The sequence below is a fragment of the Dermochelys coriacea genome, chromosome 2 (assembly GCF_009764565.3).
Source record: "Dermochelys coriacea isolate rDerCor1 chromosome 2, rDerCor1.pri.v4, whole genome shotgun sequence".
Taxonomy (NCBI): Eukaryota; Metazoa; Chordata; order Testudines; family Dermochelyidae; genus Dermochelys; species Dermochelys coriacea.
Window position 1 is genome coordinate 178,249,444 of NC_050069.1, and position 24,027 is coordinate 178,273,470.

Genomic DNA, 24,027 nt, shown 5'->3' on the forward strand with positions numbered 1-24,027 from the left:
CCTCTCCTCTGAGCTATACAGTCGAGCAAGCCCGAAGTCTGCAAGTTTAATCTGCCCCCTGGTGGAAAGAGTAAAGAATTTTTACTGATTAATCTTTAAAAAAGGAAACAAAGACGACCCAGGGAATTATAGACCAGTCAGCCTAACTTCAACACCTGGAAAGATATTGGAACAAATTATTAAAGAATCAATTTGTAAACAGGAAAATAAATAATAGCCAACATAGATTTGTCAAGAACAAATCATGCCAAACCAAGCTAATTTTCTCCTTTGACAGGATTATTGGCTTAGTGGACTATGGGGAGGGAAGCAGTAGATATGTTTTATCTTAATTTTAGTACAACTTTTGACCATCCCACATAACATTTTCATAAGCAAACTAGAGAAATGTGGTCTAGAAGAAATTATAAAAGGTGAGCACATACTGGTTGAAAACCCATACTCAAAGAGTAGTTATCAATGGTTCACTAAGTGGGAGAACATATGAAGTGGGGACCCACAAGGATCTGTTCTGCATCTGTAATATTCAATATTTTTGTTAATGACTTGGATAATGGAGCGTAGAGTATGCTTATAAAATCTGCTCAAGCTTAGAGGGGTTGTAAACACTTTGGAGGACAGGATTAGAATTCAAAATGACCTTGACATTTTGGAGAATTAGTCTGCAATCAACAAGATCAAATTAAATAAATGTTCAAAGTACTAAACTTAGTAAGGAAAAATCAAGGCAGCCAGTAGTATTGCTGAAAACTATTTGGGGGTTATAGTGCATCATAACTTGAATATGAGTCAACAATGTGATGCAGATGTGAAAAAGGCTAAAATTCTGGACTTTAATAATGGGTGTTTTATGTAAGACACAGGAAGTAACTGATTCACTTTAATTGGAACTGGTGAGGCCTCAGTTGGAGTACTGTGTCCAGTTCTGGGTGCCACACTAAGAGAGAGGTGGATAAATTGGAGAGTACAGAGGAGAGCAACAGAAATGATAAAAGGAGAATAACCTTCCTTCATTGGTCAGTTTAACTGGGTATGTTTAGTCTTGAGGAAAGAAGCCTGAAGTGACACCTGATAACAGGTCTTCAAATATGTTAAGGATTGTTAGAAAGAGGGCAGTAATCAACTGTTCTCCGTGTCCACTGAAAGAAAGACAAGAAGCAATCAGCTTAATCTGCACAAAGGGAGATTTGGGAAAACTTTCTAACTGTAAGCAGAGTTAAGCATTGGAATAGGTTTCCAAGGGAGGTTGTGGAATCTCTGTCATTGAAAGTTTTTAAGAACAGATTATACAAATACCTGCCAGGGATGGTCTAGATCAGTGGTAGGCAACCTGCGGGCTGCACGTGGCCCAGCACGGTAATCTGACTGCGGGCCACGAGACTTTCTGCGGATGTTGACCGTCCACAGGGACGTGCTATCTGCCGCTGTCCTGCAGCTCCCATTGGCTGGGAATGGCAAACCGGGGCTGCACGGAGCTGCGAGGTGCGATGCCTGTGGGCGGTCAATGTCAGCAAAATGTCTTGCGGCCCGCAATCAGATTACCCTGATGGGTTGCAGGTTGCCCATCAATGGTCTAGATACACCTGGTCCTTTCTGCCTCAGCACAGGGGGACAGACTAGATGGCCTAGAGGTCTCCTTCAGATCCATTTTATGATTTTATTATTAAACTCTGAAATTATATTTTTTAGCGCTGGCTGATGAACCTAAGTCCTGATCTTGGTGTTTCCACACAGGTAAAGCAATAAGTAAAACAGCAGGAACAGACCCTAAATTGAATGTTACTAGGTTCAAAGTTGAAACTAGTTTTAAAAGTAGCAATAAGCAACTTAAATAATGAAAGTCTATTATTCTAGTGATAGAAGAAAGTGACACAAATTGCTAGAATTAAGTCAAAGGTTTCTTGGTTAAGCTGTTATTTTATAACTTTGTGAACACTTAAAGTTGGTTATATCCATACCTATTATTTAATAGAATATTTGAACATTTAATATCTCTGTGTAGGAAGTTCTTCTTATGGCAGTAATCCAGTCCCTCCATCAACTGTCTCATAAATGACTTTATGTGATTTTCATTAAAATGAACCAAGCCAGATTCCAGGAGTCCCATCAAGTCATGGTCCATATATTCAAAGACCAGGTAAAATGCACCTAGAAAGAGGGGGGAAATTACAGATTTCATAATATTCCAAAATATCTTATTACTCTACTCTTAAAAGTACAGCCTAATATTCTTCACATACATTAGTGTTCATATTTTTGTAAAATCTGGATAACCTTGGAGATGCACCTTATTTCCAACTGCTTAACTGTATTAAAACACAGCTAAAAAAATACATTCCTGTTACTTTTCCATGTAAACAATTGTTGTAATTGTCAGAGATACAGTAAGAACAAAATGCTAATACAGTAGAACCTCAAAAGTTCCGAACACCTCGGGAATAGAGGTTGTTCGTAACTCTGAAATGTTTGTAACTTTGAACAAAAAGTTATGGTTCTTTCAAAAGTTTACAACTGAACACTGACTTAATACAGCTTTGAAACTTTACTATGCAGAAGAAAAATGCTTCTTTCTTCTTTTCTTTCTTTTTTTTTTTTTTTTAAGTAGTTTAACACAGTACTGTACTGTATTTGTTTTTTGGTTTTTTTTGGTCTCTGCTGCTGCCCGATTGCATACTTCCAGTTCCAAAAGAAGAGTGGTTGTCCGCTCAGTTCGTAGCTCTGGTAGTTCATAACTCTGAGGTTCTACTGTACAGAGGATATCTGGATAGAGTTACAGTGGCTTCTCCTTCACAAAATACCAATTTTATGCAAAACGACTTAACTGGATTAGCATGAACCTTGTGGTGAAATCCAGAAATAAAAAACTACATCTAGCGGAGAGCTAACACTGAGTATTTCTCCGTTATCATTCTCTGATTTATTTTTAAGCTTGCACTGTGGAATTGTGTCAGGAATGAGCCTACTACTGAGACTGGTAGTGCCTATAACACAGATCAGAACAAGTCAGAAGAGGAAGCCCACAAGTCAGCAGCAGCTCTGCAGAGGTCCAGATTTCACGTCAGAAGTTAGTTCCCTCACACCTCTAGTGTGGCAAAATCTGGCCTTATCTCATGAAAAATAAAACATCATTCCACAAGTGATTCCATTAAAATCAACGGGACAACTTGTGAGTCTGGTGCTTAATACTGAGGAACTTTGAATGCTGAATACGTAGCTTGAAGTGTTAAGGTAAGAAAACAGCATGAATCTCTGTCTAGAACCTATTTCCTTTCCCCCTTCTCCGCCTTGACTCCTACTCAGAGAAGTTCATGGGCTCTCCATAGTGACATTGAGCCCTTCTTGACCAGCAAGAGGGTTGTAATGAAGAAATTATCTCCTACAGGTCTCCCTATCCTTGCAAAAGGCCTGCCAGAAAACAGGACCTTCAAGGCTCGCCCCTTTATAAAATACTAATATCTACACCAGACAAGAATTCCCAACAGCCTAGGCTCACTATATAATAATGGTCTCACTTTAGAAGCTAATGAAAGTCTGTAGTTCAGCAACGGGCACTCAATATGCCACATTTAAATCAGGTTAATATCCAAAGGCATAACTTGGAGAAAAGTGAAGGGCCCTGACCAGCAAACAGAAGCTTAGTCAGTGTTCTTTCCTTAGCATTTAAGCAGACAAAAAGAGATTACTCCTACTCTAAAGAAAACAACATGTTAAGAAACTTGAGATCAAATTAGAAGAGCGACCCTTTTGGGTACTGCACATGGCTCTCCTGGCATTTGTGGCTTTTTATTAAGCTCCCTTCTTTCTGCCCAATTTCAGGTAGAGAAAGCTGAGTGCTGATTATAGGATAGCCCCTTAACCCCCATGTTGTCACACATGTACAGAGGGCAAGGGAAGTGCTGAGCAAATGGACCAGAGATTACATGATCTTGTCACATCAAGAAGATGGGAGGAAGGTAGGAAGGGAAAGACAGTGTTAAAAGGGAGCTGTAGACAGCCACAGGTCTTCCGACATTGTGTTGCAACATTTGCATAGTGTTGAGGTTCCCACACAATGGTATGTAGAGAGCTAGCTGGTTACAAGCTGCTACCTCCTCATTTCCAAAAGCTAGACTTCATTTAAAACACAGATAAAAATGTTAAAATTTTCCTTACTTGCCATGTAACCAATTGTTGTAGTTGCCACAGGGATATTGTGACCTTAAATAAGAAGGAAGGTGGTACATGAAACACTTAAAATGCAGACCACCCAAAGTTTGAACCCACCCTCCACCCCCAACAAAATGCACCGTCATAATGTAAAAACAACAGGATCAGACTAAAATTTCATGATTTAGTGACTTTTTCTAACCACATTTGATGAAATGGTTCATGAACTCTGCAAAGCCAAACACCACTAATCTTGGGAAAATATTTTGTATTCCTTAGTGTATGGAGGATACTAATGCTGGTGCCCCATCATCTGAATGCCTACTTCCCTTCCTTGCATAAAAGAAGACTACAAGCCCATCATATATGCAGTTAAAAAGCACAAGATCTCATCTCTAAACATATAGCAAAATGAATAACAGGAGCTATCACTGTGAACTTATCCAGTCAGGACTAGTGCCTTTTAAAAATCGAAGCAAAAGAACTACACAAAACTCACATTTCTTTCCTCTTCCTTTCACAAAAGTTAATAAAATGGAAAGACCAAAAGTCCATGTGCTTGCTCCCAGAAAAGAGCTCAGAAGAGACCCTATTACACAGGGGATCAAGCACCTGGACTGACCCTCGTTTTATGTGATTTTGCTTTCACTACACTATTCAAACAACACACAATAGATGATATCATCTCAGAAGGATGACAATTATTGTGGGAGCACTGAGAAATAAAATAAGAACAGCATATGAATTAGACATGGACTTGGTGGGTGCTTTTAAATTGTTTTTAACACTCTCCCAATTAAATACACCTGATTCTCACTCCAATTTTTATAATGAACATAAGATGGGAACAGCAAATATAGTAAAATTCCAATTTTACTCTTCTAACTGTGCTAGTGCAAATGAAAATGGAATGTAACAGCAGATTTATGCTTTACAAAATACTAAATATCAAATACAGTGTTGTATGCAGATTTAACAGCGTTTCAACTGTCAAGCTGATCTGACTTTCTTTTTCTTGCCTACAGGGGAACTGCCAGAACTAGATTGCTATGCAATTATATACTGTTGTACTGCCCTGATATTCAAGGCAGTAATTGGGATGGGGAGGAAGGAAGGAGAGAATGAGAACACAATAGAGGCCTTTAGATGGACAGCAGCCTATTCACTGCACAACCACCAGTTTCTCTCCATAACCCACAAGACTTGGTAGCTCAGTTCATAGAAGCACCGGCTTTAAGCGTAACCTAGACAAATCCCACATAATTCCCATTCTTATGGGGAAACAGCAACTGGCAACTATTTTCCCTTTCAAGTTAGAGACCAAGAATTTCAAGAACTGTGGGATTACATTATTCTTCAAAATAACCCATTCCTCCACACTAGCTTTCCCCATTAGCCATATACCGTGCGATGGCAGCATAAAGTCCCGCTACATTAAATTTCATGAAATCCAAATAAACTGGTTACTCCAAATTACTTATTTGATTTATACATTGCTCATTTTAGTGCCTGCTATGTTAAGGACCTGAACTGCTTCTTAAGTACCTATGGGGAGGGAGGCAATCAATAGTCCATTTCCACATGCTGGAAGAGAGTATTCACAGAGGGATGTCTTTGCCCAATTTCCTTCACTAATACCATGCAGCTCATCTCCATTCCTTCTAAGATAAGCTTCCTCAACATCAGTGGGTGCTGACGGAGAAGCAGCTGGATAGTGGTAATAATGCTCAGTTTTGAACATGGGATAAGAGACAGCAACTGAATCTATTAAGGAGGTACATGATATAAAGGAGACCCGGGTGGACAGAAACAATCCTTGTCTTATTCTTTTTATTAGCATCTGGGGAACTCGTTTTTTAGACCCTGGGTATGCCTACATTGCAATAAAACACCCGCAGCTGGCCCATGTCAGCTGATAGGCTCACGGAGCTGGGCTGTAGAGCTATAAAAGTGCAGTGTTTGGGAGGAAGGGTCCCACAGCCCGAACTCCCCAGCCATCATGTCTACACTGCCATTTTATAGCCCCACAGCCCAAGCCCTCTGACATGGGCCAGCTGCGGGTGTTTTTACTGCAGTATAGACATACCTGGTATTTTTCAAGAGATGCTGATCTGAGACTTTAAAAGGAGATCTCACTTTCTGGCTCTTTTATAATTAGAGCACCTGTTTTTTATTTCCATTCTAGGGGCTCTGTTAATGGTAAAAAGCAAAAGCTCCTATTACCAGACCACCAACTGAGCCGGAATATGATGCTCTAAGGTGTGTATGCAAGACGGATGTGACTATAAAAATATCACTAGAGTGGTTTGTAGTGTAGGACGGATCCACCTGAGAGCTGTAAAACCTGGCAAGATGTCCTCCAGGGATCTTCAAAACACATTTACACCTTTCTTTCTTTCTTTCTTTCTTTTTAAAAAAACACTGGGGTAACTGACTTCGGAGGTCTGATATAAGCTGGACCATGCATTTTGCCAGAGTATGGAAGACTGTGCTCTCATTCATTGGTGGAAGTAGTGCTTAGAAAGTCTAAACAATTGAGAGTACTTCGCCAATATGAAATAGTATTTTATGAGGAAAAAATGGGGATTACTCAGATCTAATCAGACACACAGATTAGATCTCCTGAGTGAATGGTGTGGAGAGACAAGAGTCTATTAGTAACGTTTTCTAACAAACTAGATTCGAGAAAAACCTGTAAGCATCTCTTGATAAAGTGATTTTCCTGTAAGCCCCTGGAACCAGTTTGCTGAAGTACAAAACGAGCTTTTGATAGCAATAGCCTCTTCTGCAAGTGCAGAGAGAATATTTTCTTCATTTCAGTTTGTTCAATTAATGCAGTTCAATGACTAATTCCTTCAAATCTAAGAAACCAACTGGAAGTTGAACAAGCCAGAAAGATTTTAATTCATAGATTGGAAAAGGAAAACAAGCTAAATGGGAGAGGATAGGATCTATTCGTTCTAAAATCTGGAAAAAAAGCAGTTCAATTCACCAACTACAGATACTTTATTTAATAAAGCAGTTAGTTTAAAATGTAAAATATGGTTTGATGAACTTTTGGATAAGCATTCCCCCCCCCCCGCATATATCCAGCACATTTAAGGTAGTTTTACTGAATTTTTAAAAATGTAAATGCTTTTTTTGTGCATTTTTAATTTAATTTGAATTTCCATCCACATAGACCTTGACACAAATCACAAGTAAAAAGTTAATCTAGCAAATAAGAATGCATCATTCACCATTTCTAACAATAACAATGTTAAAAATCAGAATCTGAATAAAGGTAAATTAAGTCACATGATTGCTTAAATAAATGTGTATAGCTACAGCATCTCCTCCTGGCTGGCAAAAAGAAGCACCAAATTTAGTGTGAAGTCTATGAGGAATTGCAAATCAATATGTTGTAAATCAAGAACCAATTTATAACTAAAAAGTACAAATGATTTCGAATAAGGTTTCTTTCTTGGTGATTTAAACCATCATTAAAATCAGTGACTTAAATCAATCCACCCTTGTTGCAGCTGTGATGGCTCAGCACTGCTGCAAATCAGACACCAGGATCTCAAGTCAGACACCCAGAAATGAGGAACACACAATTCATGATTGAGTATGACAAGTTTAGTTTCAGAAACTTGCCCAACATCACACAGGAACTCTGGGACAGAGGCAGAGATAGAATCCAATAATCCAGGACAGGATTCAACTGCTTTAACCATGACACCCTCCTTTCTTTTCCTATGATAGCCTGCCTCAGTCACTTCATATCTTCCAACTTCTGCAACAAATGAAGCAGATAATCTCTTTCATTATACAACCCTGTATAATGCAGTCTATGCTGTGCACTGAATGAGGTAGGGGTCCCGTGGAATAAACAGTGTGTGACCATGTAATTAAAAACTAACAAAATGCACAGGCACAAGGGAGCTGAATTAAGGTTGCATAGACAAATTTAATTCTGGCATTTCCTAACTATGGAGCGCTTAACTTTGCAATCTTAATAATGTCCTTTTAAGATTATTTTTGTGTGTGTAATTCCCGTTTCTAAAAAAGAAAACTGAAAAAAACCCCACCAAACCCCACAGGAATTCCATGCTCTGGCATCATAGTCACCCACATTGATCACCAGCAGCATTGGAGTCTTTAGATCAGCTGCACAGACCTCTACTACTTGAGCAAATGGAGTAAATGGGAGAATGGCAACCTAGTACTGTTATGTGGACCAGCACTACAGGTGGATGAGAGAGAAACTTTGCCCGAGAGTTTCACAGATATTTGCTGACAGCACAGGAATGGTAAGTCAGAGATCTTGGATTCCAGTCCAGGCTCTGGAGGGGAGCATTCTCCAGTAGGCATAGACTCTTCTGCCTGTTCCCCTCAAGCGACTCCTTCAACACTGTCCCCTCCAACCAGTCCCTTTCTCACCCAAGCTCCTTGTCTCTTCTCCTATCCAGTGCCTGTATCCACTCCTCAGGCTTCTCATCAGTTTCAGTCTTGCTGCCCAGCCAGACCCAGTTTCCCTTCACCCTCACCCGGCGCCACATCTGATGCCTACATCCCCAACTTAGTCTCCAATCACTTGCCCTCTTCTACTACCCATGATCCCCATCCCCCCTGGCTCCCAGTCTCAATCTTCTCATCAAGTTTTAGTGCCCCCTCCCCCAATCCAACTCACTATCCCAATCTCTTTGCCCAGACAGTGCCAGTTCTCCCCCCACGCCCAGCTCTTCATCAGATCTGTCTCCCCACCTCCATTTCCTCCTTTCCCTCAGGTTCCTCATCCAATGCTAAGCTCTCACATTGCAACAGATGAGAGTAATGCTTTCTTCTATCTCCAGTTGGTTAGGAGAATCCCTCCCATCCTGGTGGATGAAGACCTGGCCTAATTTATTTATGCCTTTGTCACCCCTCAACCAGATTACAACAATGTGACATACTGTGCAAGAAACCTTCAGCACCTGGGACGCTCCAACAAGTACAAAATGCCACAGCACATCTCCTCAGCTAGCATGAGCACATCACATCTCTACATTGGCTTCCCATATAACTTCTAATCAAAATCAAGGACTTGGTCCTTATCTTCAAAGCATTGTCCAGAATACTTAAAAGACCCGCCCCAGAGAACCTAAAACTCCAGATCAAAGACCATCATTAAAAATTTTACTCCTCTGGCACAATGCAAGTCTCAACGATAAAAGTAAAGCTTGTTTGTGTGGGAGACAGAATGTTCTCCAGGGGCAGTTCAACAACATGCGACAGAAGTGTAGATAATGCTGCTTAATGCACTACTGAAAAGGCACTTGTACATTACAGTAACTCCTCACTTAATGCTGTAGTTATGTTATTGAAAAATGCAACTTTAAGCGAAATGATATTAAGCTAATCCAATTTCCTCATAAGAATTAATGTAAGGGGGGTGGGGGATGTTTAGGTTCCAGGGAAATTTTTCTCTCCAAAAAAAATCTCTCTCTCCACACACACACACACACACACACACACACACACACACACACACACACGTATAGTTTTAAACAATGTAATACTGTACTCAATAATGATGATTGTGAAGCATGGTTGAGATGGCGGAATCAGAGGGTGAAAGAGGGTGGATTGTCCGGCTGCTCCTCTTGTTGTTCTTTCCAAAGTGCCAGGGGGTGCTCAAGCCCCGGCTATGCCCCAGGCCTGCCTCCATTCCACCCCTTTCCCAAGGCCCCACCCCTGCCCTGCTTCTTCCCATTCCATCTCCTCTCCCTCAGCCTCCTGAACTCCACGAAACAGCTAATTGCTGCAGGCGGGAGGCACAGGTTGGGAGGGGGAAGACTGCACATCTCCCACCCCAGTAATCAGCTGTTTTGTGGTGTTCAGGAGGGGGTTAGGCAAGGGAGAGGCTGCCCACCACATCCTCACTCCTCCCCCCTCTCCTCCAGAATGCCGCAAAACAGCTGATTGCTACAGGCGGGAAGTGCAGGGAAGGCGAGGGGAGTTGCTGATCCACAGGGCCTCCGGCAGGAAGGAGGTGCTGGAGGGGAGCTGATGGGGGGCTGCTGGACCACCCTGGTTCCAAGCCTCCACAGCCAAACCATGTTATAAGCAAAAATTGCGCAACTTTAAAAAAGTATATTCTCTAATAGATCAGTGACGTAACGATGACACAATGTTAACCGGGACGATGTTAAGTGAGGAGTTATTGTACAGTGCTGAACACTGTATAAAACCTGTATAGAACAGAAACCAAACTAAGTTCCCCAACCCTAAATTTTCCTCCCAGACCCAGTCACCTCACAGTTCCCAGTCCCCTTGCTTAGCCAATATCCCCGACCACCCTAAGTGCTAGTTGTCATCCCGTGCTCATCATAATCTACTCCCTCTTGTCCCTTCTGCATTTGAATCAAGCAGTTTCCTCCCCCATGATGCCTCGTCCCATCAGGGGAGTCATTAAAAGCACAGGAGAGAGAGTGTCCCAGCTCTCAGTTGAGGTGGTCAGATTTTGCAAGGTACACAGCTGCAACTGCAAAGAAAGAACTGTTCAGCCCTGGGAATTTAGCTGTTAAAATCTTAAGAAGCCTCTGTTGAGCATGTGCAAACAGATTTTTCAGAGGCTTATAACTTGGCCACATTTGGGCAGATTTTCATTGGAAGGGTAAAAGGCACAATCCTGCCAAGTCCTTGCTGCAAAACATGAGCTGTTCAAAGGAAAGTCTGCCAAAATTTAATATGGGCAAAATTAATAATAATAATTAATATTATTAATAATTAATATTTTTCTCCTAGCCTCAGTCTTGGGAATAGGTAAACCATTTTGGCTGGAATTTAAAATAAATAAATCAACCCAAGGCAGACACCCAGCATGGAAAATTGCATCCCAACTGGTTAAAGCCTGACAAAATGACAGGCAACTGAAAACAAGAGTCTTATAATGGGAAGAGTGGGGCAACCTAAACATAAATAGTAGGTGGTGCTATCCTCATGTTTCTAAGTCCCTTTGCATTATTTCTCTGCCCTTGGTGCTCACAATGCTTTCTAAATTAATACTTTAAGTTTAGTTGGTCCTTCCAAATCTTTAATAAAATTAAAGATAGATTTATTCCCAATATTTGTAGTACCTTTTCAGGCATCTTCTCCCAATTTGATATTTTACCATTTATTATTTTGCTTTGTTTATGGTCCTTCAGCCAATGTTCAGTCCATGCAACAGCAATCATTTACAAGCCTAGTTGTAAAATCAATTCAGATAAGATTTCATGACATCATTAAAAACTGTACTCAATACAAACATATTACATATTTAGTTTCCCTTTCACTCACTCATTTTGAAATTCTGCCTAAAAGAATTGAGTTTGTTTGACAATTTCTTCATAAATTGGTGTTGCTTATTACTTATATGTCTGCAATCCTCTAAATATTTAGTGTTTTCTACTTAACATTTGTTCCTTTTTGAAAAAACAGAAATACTAGTTAGACTTTCGGGATAGTAATGGTCAGAATTTTGTTTAACACTAGCACTCCATTTCATTTCTCCAGTTATCCATAGCCTCTATGGTAGTCAAAGACTTTTCAGAAATACTGATTTGTACCAGATTAGAAAGTCTTCCTATTAGGGAAGATGGCATTTGGGAGCCTTCATGTTTAATCTCAATAACTCTCTATGACAGTTCATCTACAAGAACACCTCCACTGGTGACACATTTGGAGAGATATCTCTGGAAACATGGAGACTTCCTCCCTGGAATAAGGTGTCGGCTATCAATTTTCTTTGGCTAGTCAGGTTTAATTCCCTGCTCTGATAGGACTTCCCCATTTTTATTGACCAGATTGGTCATCTTCCTACGAGGAAGAGATTTTATATACAGTAAAAGCTTTGGTATCCAGCATGTTGGAGGAATGGGAAGTGCCAATAAGTAAAAAATTCTGTTTAATTAAGAGGGAGAGAGTTTGGGTGTGGGAGGGGGCTCAGGGCTGGCAGCTGGAGTGCAGGAGGGAGTGCGAGATGTGGACTCTGGGCTGGAGTTTGGGTGCTGGAGGGGGCTCAGAGCAGGGGGCTAGGGCACGGGAGAGAGTGTGGGGTGCCAGATCTCTAGCTAGGCGGCTCTGCGCGCTGCCTCCGCCCCACCCCAAGTGCTGGCTCCACAGCTGCCATTGGCCAGGAACCATGGCCAATGGGAGCTGCGGGGACAACGCCTGCGTGTGGGGGAAGCGCACAGAGGTGTCTAGCTGCGCCTCCGCCTAAGAGCAGCAGGGACATGTCGCCACTTGTGGGGAGCTGCCCGAGGTGAGCAGCGCCTGGATCTGGCACCCTGCATCCTCCCACACACTCCGAACCCCTTGTGGCCGTTCCGCCACTTAGGAGCAGCAGGGACATGTTACCACTTCCGGGGAATCACATGGAGCCAGGTAGGGAGCCTGCCGGCCCGCGCCAACCAAACTATAAACTGAACTTTCAATGAAGATCAGCAATGCCAGTTAAAGGAGCTTTCCGGTTGGTAAAGTGAAGGATAACACTACTTTTACTGTATATGTTTAATCTCAATACCTCTATGCCAGTTCATCTACAGGAACACAACAGGAGACTCCTCAATTAGGGCTGGGGAACATAATGTTGGAGAGCCTACTGTTGTGTTCTTGTAGATCCCATACGAGACAGCAAAGGGGAGAGATGTTTTTTATTACCTGAACAGATCCATAACTCTTGTATCTGCTCCATGCTAGCCCATTCCCCCTACCAGTACTATGGGAAGCATGAAATAGCCAATATAATGACCAGACTGCAAAAAAACGCTTTTCCTCGTGACCCTTCGAACACCATGCCTTCACTAAGTTCTGCAGTTCCAAGTCCTAACAGACTTCATATTAGCCCTCGGAAGCCTGGGTAACGTTACTTACAATGGGAACAGAGAGACAGCTCTGCAGTGAAGTATTCTCTGATGATTGCATGACTGCTGTCAGAGAATTCTCACAAGCTTTTAGAAAGACTATAGAACTGCCTGATAGATGGAAGAAAGTAACCAGTCATACAACGAAGTTCATAGGGACTTTGTTCTGGGAGTCAAAAATCAGAACCGAGAGGTAAAAACCCTTTCAGAAGTATAGTCAGTGACTACCTTTCCAAAGTAGCAGCAGCAATAAGTCCAGTGCCACCATGAAGTCAATATGCTTCAGTTTCTAAATGGAGTTTCCAGAAGCAAGGAATCTGTCAGTCACATCTGCTTCCTAATCAAAATCTCTCAAACCAGGATTCACTCTCTTTTTGGGATGTCATTGTGTTGCTCAACTATTTAATCTTAATTCCTCTTGCAGTTTAAGTGGTTTAGCTGCACAATCAGTACGTCTTCTGGTTTCTAATGCCCAGCAAGATTATCAGAAGTGACTCCTGAAAACTAATGAACCTTGGATAAGGAAAAATCTAAAGGCTACAAATTTTCCTAATTTAAGCAGACAGTAACCCTATAGCATTGCAGATTAGCAAGAACCAAGAACATATATCCCCTCCTGTCTCAAAATGCACATTGGCAAATAGAGGCTTAACACTTGGTATGGACGCTTTTTCTAATAGCTGAAGGCTTCTGAAAACCATTCCGATACCATCAGTTTTGAACTGAATCCTATGAAAAATGCAGGCTTAATTGTTGTTACATTTGGGCTGTGATAATCAAACAATAATTTGTGTTTCATTGCAGTTGAATTAAGGAAATTTAGTAAAGACCACACTAACTCCCTCCACTGTGTTCAGCAGAAAAGGAAAGTAAGCATATGCACCAAGACCACCAGTATTATAGCTAGGTTAGCCATTTGAAAGTCAGCTATTTAATTAAAGGGTCTTTGTATTCTCAACAGCCCATCTCTTGGAGAACACAGAGATTGTTCAAAACTCTACTGTATGCCATAAGTAGAAAAAATTGGTTTGAAATTTAGGAGTGGCTGCCCTAGCTGGGGAGAAAGGGCACATGCTTGAAGAGTTCGCTGAGTGAAAATGACTAGGGCTGACTGACCAGGGGATGTCAGTATATGCAAGAGCTTTTTAGGCCTCCTCTATACCTAAGCTTTAGGTCAACCTAGCTATATCGCTAAGGGGTTTGAAAAATTCACACCCCTGAGACAGACAGTTAAGCCAATCTCAGTTAATGGAAGAATTCTTCTTTCAACCTAGTTACTGCCTCCCAAGGGGGTGCTGTAACAAGTGTCTAGACTATAGCAGTATACCTATAAATGCAACTGTACCACCACAGAGCTTGTAGAGTAGACGTACTCTTTGGACACACAAGATCTCTATTTTCTCTGTAACCAAAGCTATGGGCTGGTCTACACTAGAAAATTTAGGTCCACCTCCCTCCACCACTCAGCGGTGTGAAAAATTCTTCTGTTAATCTAGCTGCCATCTCTGTGAGATAGATTATCTACACCAGTGGGAGAACCCCTCCCATCAGCACAGATAATTTCACACAGATATCCCCAAAGACAAGAAAAACCCATAACCTCTAAAGATAGGTAATGAAGGGTAAATGGTTTCTGGAATGCACATCCCTCTCTCAGGCTGTGTCTACACTACACAGCTTTTAGCTACATGGCCGTGGGGGGGCTTTTTTAAGCACCTGTTAACGACAAAAGTTTTGTCCTTCAACTGGCAATGGAGACATGCCCTCAGAGTCACTCAAGGGGCATGAGCAGAGATTTATACTTTCAGCCAGCAACACTGACCTCAGGCTGCAGCAGGCAAACACAAAGAGAAGCCAAAAAAACAAAGATGAGAGCTGTCACAAGGGCCCACACAATCAGCGTGAAGTATTTTCAGCTTTAGATTTGTGACCTGCTTTATTTAGATAACAGGATGTGTTTTATAGGTGGGGCAGCAACAACCCGTATATTAAGATTGCCTAATATTTTCCATTACACATTTGAATTTTTTTTTTTTTTTAAGAGCTCTAGTAACTCAATGATTTGCAATAGCACTTGGAATTTTGGCAAGGGGGCAGATCTGGGGTAAGTGCGGTGCCTTTTGCTGTTCCCATGAAAATCCATTTGGAATTGGCCCACTTAAAAAATCTGAAATGATCCTGTTCCATCTGTGTTTTGCACAGTACAACTTGCTAAAAGCCTACTATTAAAATTCTTTAACATTCTAGTAGCAACGCACATGCATCAACTCACTATTTCCTTTCAGCATGCCACACAGACCTGTAACTCCTGACAAGACACACAAAATGTATCCTCCTATTTCTCCTACCTATATCTGAACACTCAACTGCCTGGGGATGGGAGGAGGGGGAGGGGGAGGGGTGACCTGGGCTGGGAACCAGGAAGCAATGAGTTTTAAATTTCTTCTAAATTGCTGTTAATAATTTGGTGCCCTTCACAATCATTATTGAGCAAGGCCTCATGCTCCACTGTCAGGTCACACAAGGAGGAAACAGAACTCTGATCTTTGATACAGCTGACCCAACTCTCACCCACTTCAGCATACAGCCTTTCAGAAAGAATCAGCCAAATCTATGTTCTTGGCCATGGTGTCTAAAATGGGGCTACTCATACATATGCAATCGTTAAATGTCAAGTAGGTGGAGTTAATTTTTGATCTAAAGAGACAGATGAATACATATATAAAAATAATTCTTATATTCCCATCAAAACAGAATTACCTGTTCTTAAAAACAAAGATTCAGTTTTACCAAGAAGTGGTCTACAGTTTGGCATTTTCACTAGTTTGACACACTAATACATTTAAAACCAAACCTGCAAACTAAAACCAGAGGGTATAACAGCATCTGAAAGCATCTCCATGTGCCTCACTCTTTTACATGTTAGTTTTAAGCATTAGGTTATTCTTTTTAATTTATTTATTTTTTTAAATCAAACTTTAACCCAAAGCATTTTTAGAAGATCAAGATAGTAAGTCTATTATTGGAAAAGCAAACTCAACTGTCTCTTCAGTGCAGGGACTTCTGTGCTGTATATCTTGAACAGGATACATAATTTAAAGTAATTCTTAATAATGGTTATTTTTTAATTTAGAATCCAAGTTTAAAATACAGTTTGTGATAGTGTATTGTGAAAACTGAAGAATGTACTAGTTCTAGCTCCATGCTCAGTCAGGACTGTGATTTGGTTACAACTTCTCGCCAATAATGTTCATCTTATAACAAACTATAATCCATGGAGAAGTAGAGCGAAGCAGAAACTGTTAACCCAAAAAGCAAATTTCTGACTGCCACCTCTTCTCACACAGCCTGCAACAGTAAGAGAGTCTTGTATACCCTTTTGCCAATACTGTCTGTTTATGAAAAGGTGGTTGTCAGGCTAATTCTGCTCAAGCCACTTCACAGAAATGCAGTATTGGAAAACTGTCCAACTTCACATTAGTATTTTAACAGTTCTCTTTGTTATAAATACCAAATACAAACTGGAATCAGTACCACAAGTACAAGCTCAGCCCAAAAAAAGGATGAATTTGATAGTACCAAAACATGGGCTAGGCACTTTACAGAAAGAAACCGTCTCTGTCCTAAAGAGCTTACAATCTAATTTTAGATGTGGCACAAGTGAGTGACAGAAGAAAGAAGAAAAAGACACTTTCAGCAATAAGACAGTCACAGTAGTGCAAGGCACAGTAGGCTGAATGATCACCCAAACACCTGTTTTCATGAGCTAAGTAGGGATCAGTCTGATTAACAACTGAATCGAAAAAAAAACATGGAAAATCTAAGTTACTGGCTAAAAATGGCATATGTCCGGGGCATGCCCTTCACTACCACAGACACGACTGAACCCTGGTGGAAGTATTCTCTTTTGGGTGACACACAAAAATTAGTGTCTTGGGTTATTATTGCCTCTACAGGGCTTCTCGCAAGAGTAGGGATTTTAACCTTGGCACCATAACCAAATTCATGCTACCACTTTCTGCCTAAACAAAATGTCACTTGATGTGTCAACTAGCTGTATAATATATTCATCTTTTCCTATCTTATCTGTTCTGCAATGTTGCTGCACTGTACTAAACAACTTCCACACTCCTTTCAAAGGAGACTGCATTTTGATGATGGATGAAGTGACTATATGTTCACTGATTTAGTTTTTAGAGGCCCCCGGGATTCTTTGATATTCAAGAATTATATAAAAAAGGGAACTTACTACCAATTTCTTCTCTGGGTTCAGGAGTCTACTGGCACAGAACAGAAAAGTAGCTCCTCCTCACATGCAGAATAGGCCAGAGAGGAGACAGTGAAAAAAGCATTTTACAGCCCTTCATTTATCTTAGCACGACTCACTTGTCCTACTCTCTCCACACTCAGTACTTCCAGAGCAAGAAAAAAAATGGCTTTATTAGTAGCCTATATAGAAACCTCACATTTTCACAGAATCTTCTATAGATTCCTAACTAATCAACAGAGATGATTATGTCTACTCATGTCTACGCCAGGGGAATCTAGGACACCAAAGAATTGATGGTAAGAAAATTCTCCTTTATGGGGCCTGGCTCAATTAGCACAGAACAGACTGGATCTATTTAACATTCCCCATTAAGACTTAGGGAGAGGAAGACAATGTCATAGGAACCCAAATCAGTGTGGATAAAAATCAATGATTTTTTTTATTCAAATCAATTTTTTTTGATACAATGCTTTTTGAGGAAAAAAATCTAAAGATAGTTTTAATTAAGATATATTATAGCTCAAAGATATCTCATCATGGAATAGGGATTGTAAATTCTAAGTCTGTAATATGAGACAATATATTCATGTAATGTTTAAGAAAAGTTTTGTAAATGAGTTCCACTAGTTCATGGATTAGGGACCCAATCTTATGGGATTCCCATAGGTGTCAGTATAGATTATATAGGTTAATCTTTCTATCTACCCAATGGGACTCAGTTCTCAGTCTCGGAGATACCATCAGAGATGCTTAGTTTTGCAGTTCTCAGATTGTGGATGCGTCTCTCCAGGGATAACATGCTTGTTAACAGGAAAAATGTTTTAAAATAAATAAGTAATATATAGAGGTGAGAAATAACAGACCTCAATTCTATTGTCCCTCTGCAAATTTGGGTACACAGAGTCAATCCCTTACCTCTCTCTAAAAGTGCAAAGTTTCAAAAAGTTCAACGAATAGAAGATTGTTGGGGTGGAATAGGAGAAGAAGTCTGGAGATAAATGTGAGAAGGAAGGGACATATGCTTGTTTTGTTAAAATATTATATGTTTCCTGTTGAAGAAAAAAATCTGGAATACTTAACATTGTTGTTTTAGTTAAATAAATCAATTTAAATGTCTGTCTGGTGATGTTCTCCTCCTAATACAGCATGGCAAGAAAATCTTCCAAATATTAATGATTAACCTGTTGAATTGGAGATAGATATTTATGAAGTCATTGGGAGGTGAACTGCTTCAATTACCTTTGGTAAATGAAATAACCAAACAAGCATTCATTTTCTGATATAGCTGTAAAACTAATCTGAAAAGTTTTCAAAATAAATCACTCTTTAAAAATGTATAATCTTCTAAATCACTTCTAAAAATGAAACCTATATCTATCTCTGAGTTGTGAAGAATATCTATTAAGATTATAACAACCAACAAGAATGCACTTTTCTATAGAAAACCATGATTAAATCGAGTCTTCCTGACTAATGATTTAAATCAAATCCACTCTGACCCAAGTTCCCTAAAATGACATTTTCTCAGCCAAAAATTTTAAACAGAAAGACACCTATTGCTTGGAGACCCAAACAAGCCAGGGATTACTGTCTTGAGAACAGTCTGTTAGATTACTGCATGAAAGATATCTCCAAAAATGGAATGACTAGCTCTATTGTCAGATTTACACTCGCAAAGAGCACAACAGCCCTGTACAAATTTCCCTACCTTAGCCTTACTGCTCTCTGCTTTGAAGGTTGCTGTAGCTCAAGAAAAGCGAACAGAGGATATAAAAGTTTGTAGGCCTCTGACATTCAAGAACAAATCCATCTTACTTACTAATGAATCCATCTGTCCTTTGGCCTTCAAAGAAGGCCAATTTATACATCATTTTGCCTTTTTGCTTCCTTCTGTCATCTGCACTCATGCCAATTCAAAAAAGTGAAATCACAAGCCAAAAATAACCGAGGCCGGTAAGGAAAAAGTATTCTCTAAAGGAATGAGGATGCAGTATTCCAGTGAGGCAGGAGAAAACAAGGAGAGCAGAGTGGAATCTAAACTGGACTCCAAAGCGACAGTTTCCCATTGTCTGTCTTATCAATCTACATATAACAAGCATCTTCACATCTGCTCTAATAGTGTAAAACAAAGTTACATTTATTCTGTTCTGAGAGGGTTTATATTAATACTCCAATAAGCAATGGTATTTTGTGTTTGTTAAATAAAGGGCTTATACAGAGAACAAGTAACATTGCTGAAAGGTTACTATCTGTAAAGGCAATTTTTAAGTAAAACCTCCACTTACAGATACTGAATTAATATTTGCTTTAACAATGGGACCGCAGAGAAGTAGTTGCCCTGTGCGTGTGTACATACCTTTGTCCTTCTTGAAGTCCAAAGCATCTTCCTTATCTGTCACTATTTCCTTCATGTTGATAATGCTTTGGTGGTTAAGCTGTCGAAGAATCTTAATCTCCCGAATAGCTGTAATTGGAAAACCTTCCTTTTCATTATCCAGACGTACTTTCTTTAGTGCCACCATTTCTCCTATGAGAAGGTTTAAATATTAAAAAAAAAAAAAAGGACAGCACTCAAACAAATGAATTTCAGATTTTTCTGTCACTCAATACATCCTTTTTGAATTACAATATTTTAAAAAAAGATGTCAATCATTCATGTTCCCGTATGTGCACCTGCACTTAAAAAAAAAAAAAAATTCAGGTCCATGTTAAGAAAACACTCACAGCTCAGATGCCAAATCTTTTGCAGAAGTGAAACTATAAGACAACTTTCTCACAACTACTAAATAGCCTTCTTCCTTCTTTCTCATCTGCAATCTGATCTGCCTCCTTGGGTTTCCAATCACTACGCCTACACACAAGAGCGAGAGTCAACAGCATCTCTACATTTAAACGCCTATGTATGCTGCAGACTTCATATTACAGGACACCTGAGGTCGGGAAATGAAGGGAGGTTCTTTCTTGCTTCTTTTTTCCTTTTGATAAGCAATACATCTAGCACATTTGTAATGTAGCAAAGAATACTAATATAAAGTGAGATGATGAAGCAAACAAGAAAATAAAACAATATACATCAGGAAACAATCTCAAAATACTGCTTATTATAAGGTGCTGACCAAAATGTTCTTTGATACCCCATTGTTGGTGTTCTGAGAAAGCCATAAAATAAACAGATATTGCAAAACTTGTAACTGCCTATTTCAGCTTTTAACTAAACTATTATACCATAAATGAGAATTATCTGACGTACTATAGGAAAAGCAACTTTAGAGATCACATTTCAGGGTCTCATTGTACAGGAGGCCCTCCCCCTTTATATTATTTCAGGTAGTAGCTATGAAGGTGCAAGAAGGAGAAACTGCAAAGTTCCAGAATATACCCTTCGTTCAACAGCTTCCTTCATCAACACTTTCTACAAGCATTACTGCTGTGGCCTGTCCCTTTTACAGTCTTCAAGGCACCAAAGCTGAAGTAGGAAATGGGCCAAAAATACCTACATCCTATGCTTCTAGCAATAACCTGCAGTTACATGATTATAAGCAGCATAGGGAAATTACTACTACTATGGAGAACTACCAGGATCAAAACCCAACACAATTCTGAAGAATTTTCCAAGATGAGAAGGGCAGAAAAGCATAAGCATTTTACAAAATATACCAAATTAAATCTATGTAATAATGTAATTCTGTAGTTAACAGCACTCATTCATTATATATTTTTAGATCTTACCCGTATCCTTATCCCTGGCTTTGTAAACTTGCCCATAAGTGCCTTCTCCAATAATGCCAATTATATCAAATTTATCCACGCAGCGTTTCCCCCAGTCAATGTCTTTTTCCTTTGTTTCACCATGGCGTGGTCCACATATTCTATTAAATAAAAATTAGCTCTAAGAATACATCCATAAAGATATCAAAATGTTCAGAAATAAGTTATCTGTAAAAAGCAACCTTTTTCATATTACTAACTTCTTGGAAAAACAGATCCATAAAAACTGAATGAATTCAACTTTCAACATTTATGTTCTTTTAATTTCTCTCAGCTTGGACAAAGAAAACAGAGGAGTTAGTTTCAGTTTCATTTGCAGTCTCTTTCCATTCCATCGCTTTGCATTCCTCCTGCCTTAGCACAAAACTGCATTATTCGCATTGAAAACACCACATAGGAATATATGTTTGCTTGAAAATGGGCTCCACTGAAATTTATAAAAAAAGCAAAATTATTTTGTCTCAGGAAAGAGACATTTTGAGACATATTTTACTTAACAGTTTCTGCATCTGTCCATCCAAAACAATACGCAACCACTTCACTAATCTATTAAAAGATGCCTACCCAATGGTTAGTACATTTAACTATCAAAAAAGATATCTCATTCAATATCTACCTTCTTCAAAGTGTTACGGATGCAGCAACCTCATTGGGAAAGGGTGAATGGGTGCACAGAAAGGAACAGCATCTAGTCTTACATATTAATCACTTTCTGGACAGTTTACACAACAATGAATTTCAAGGGAAAGTTTTTAATGTGGTCCTTTAAGGGAGGGTATACGAAAAGGATATAAAACCAAGGAACAGTCTTAAACATGGGTTGAATGGGCACTTTCAGTTCTGTATCTAAAGAGGACCTTTATGGTTACTCACCAACAAGCCTATCCCAAACCACTTCTTTTTGTCTGCAGTTTCTGCTCATTTGGTCCCTCATCATTACTGCACACAGCAGGGCAGAAGGATGGCATAAATAAGGGAATAGGGTTCAGAGAAACATAGTGCAAATGAGGCAAATAGGAAAATGGTGAGCAGGAGTACAAAATTCCACCTTCTCAAATGGTGCCAGTGCACTTAGGGACCGCCTTGCCTGTCTAGAAGACTCTCAGAAATAAAACATTCTGAGTCATTTAATGGTTGAAAAATAGGCTTAAATAGCACAAAGTGGAAGTAAATCAACATATGCTGATTCAAGATTTGCTGCAGGCATTAACCTATTTCCAGTACTTATAAAAAGCCAGGGAAATTATGTATTTTCAAATTTTTATATTTTGAAGAAACCTGAGCATCATTTTGTCTTACTGGGTTGTTTTGTTTTTTTTGTTTTTTTAAAGGAAGTAGTAAACATACTTAGGCCTCCTTTTGCTGTGTGACTGAACTGCTGGTTTCTTTTCTTCAGGACTTTTGGATAAATCATCTCCTCCAGGCAACTCTGGTGGAAGTGGCAAGTCTGCAAGCAGATGGCGGAGTTTCTTCTCCACTTCCTTTTTAACTGCCTTCACTGAAAGATTCCCTCGCAAACTATAAAGAAAAACAGAAAACAACTAAAATGGACTAAAATTCTTTTCCGTTTCATGGCTGGAAACCTAATGGGGGTGAGATCTCAGTAGAACTCACTACGAGTGACTATTTCATATAGTCTGCTTTTGCAGCAGTCTCTGCTTTTACAGCCCATAGGACATTTGTTCATGTTTTACATGTGGCTACTGAACAGAGGATCAGAGAACTACAGATCTGAGAACTAAGATGAAGAATATCTTTAGTTTTTTCCTGGTGAATGTTAAAGTTAGTCATGACAGCATGCATTAGTGGCCAGAACAGGTAGTCAGGAAACCTGGTTTAAGTCTCTACCACACACTTCACTTGTGAGCTCATGCAATTCAATTAACCTGGCCCTTTTACTATTTTCCCATCTGTGAAGAGAGGATAATTCTTACTTATCTTACAACAGTGTTTTGAAAGACACAGTTAGAAGAGCAAAATCTATTTTCTTCTTTTAATTCAATTAAAAAAAATCTGAGGCACAAGAAGCATATGAGCACGTACATGGAGGAAGGGAGTCTAACTCCATGTCCCACACTGCCTCAAACATCTTGTTGCTCCATATGACTGTCACCATTTGGCTCTCTGCTGTTCACTAGCTTAAAAATAAAGCTCTCAAAAATACAGTACTATGGTGACTTTTTCCCATTGTCACAGTGGAACTTTTCAGTTACTATAATATTATTTCATTGGCGAAAATGGTCTATAAATAATCATTCTGACATTGATTTAATACACATCTTGAGGCCTCACCATTCTTCAAAGTTTTCAAACTGCACTGATAGCAGTTTGAAGCCAAAATTGGTCTAAATAATATGAATAGTCTAATATAGAACTTTCAGTCATATTCCCTGTCATCCACTTATATCTTTTCATACTTCCCCTTACTGAATTCCTTCTGCTACTTTGCTTCATTTGTTTCTAAATCTAGAGGGATATAATACTTATCCTGGGAATGTTCCTGGACCAAAATAGTCTGTTTGCCCATCCCCGTCAGTCCCATAGTAGTTTGAATCAGACATTTTTCTAAAAACAGCAATTTTGAAATTAAGTGCACTGCCTTATTTTATGGAAAGTGAGAACAGAACACTGGAAAGAAGGTTTCTAGCCAGCAGAGGCATCAGGCTCTGGAATTGCCTCCCCATAACAGTAGTGCAGACAAAAAACCTAACTGGTTATAAAACGGAGCTTGGTAAATTCATGGAATTGATTATATGATGTGGTTGCTTGCAACAGCAGGAAGCTGGACTTTACAATCCAGGAGGTTCCTTCCCTTCCCATGAACTTACAAAATATTATATAATGTTTATGTATGTTCCACGCAAAAACAAGCTACTTGTATAATTTAATTCTATCATTGCTGCAGAGTATTAGTTACTATTTGAGCCATCAGAATACCAACTTTTTAAGAGATCATATGGCTATCTGAATGTGTTA

The 24,027-nt window shown here is 39.6% G+C and overlaps 1 protein-coding gene across 4 annotated transcripts in view; it reads right to left on the bottom strand.

The window, feature by feature from the left end:
* The window catches only part of CDK13 (cyclin dependent kinase 13), a 54,609-nt gene that overhangs the window by 14,858 nt on the left and 15,724 nt on the right, over window positions 1–24,027 (bottom strand). For 2 of the 4 annotated variants that reach the window (XM_038393194.2, XM_038393193.2), the window contains exons 3-8: window positions 22,399–22,569; window positions 21,013–21,152; window positions 19,640–19,810; window positions 4,153–4,197; window positions 1,959–2,148; window positions 2–58 (exon numbers count right to left, since the gene is read on the bottom strand). In XM_038393194.2, coding sequence (XP_038249122.1) covers window positions 2–58; window positions 1,959–2,148; window positions 4,153–4,197; window positions 19,640–19,810; window positions 21,013–21,152; window positions 22,399–22,569 — 774 coding nt within the window. The remainder of the gene's footprint in view (window position 1; window positions 59–1,958; window positions 2,149–4,152; window positions 4,198–19,639; window positions 19,811–21,012; window positions 21,153–22,398; window positions 22,570–24,027) is intronic. The other 2 variants (XM_038393196.2, XM_038393195.2) reach the window with 1 other exon arrangement.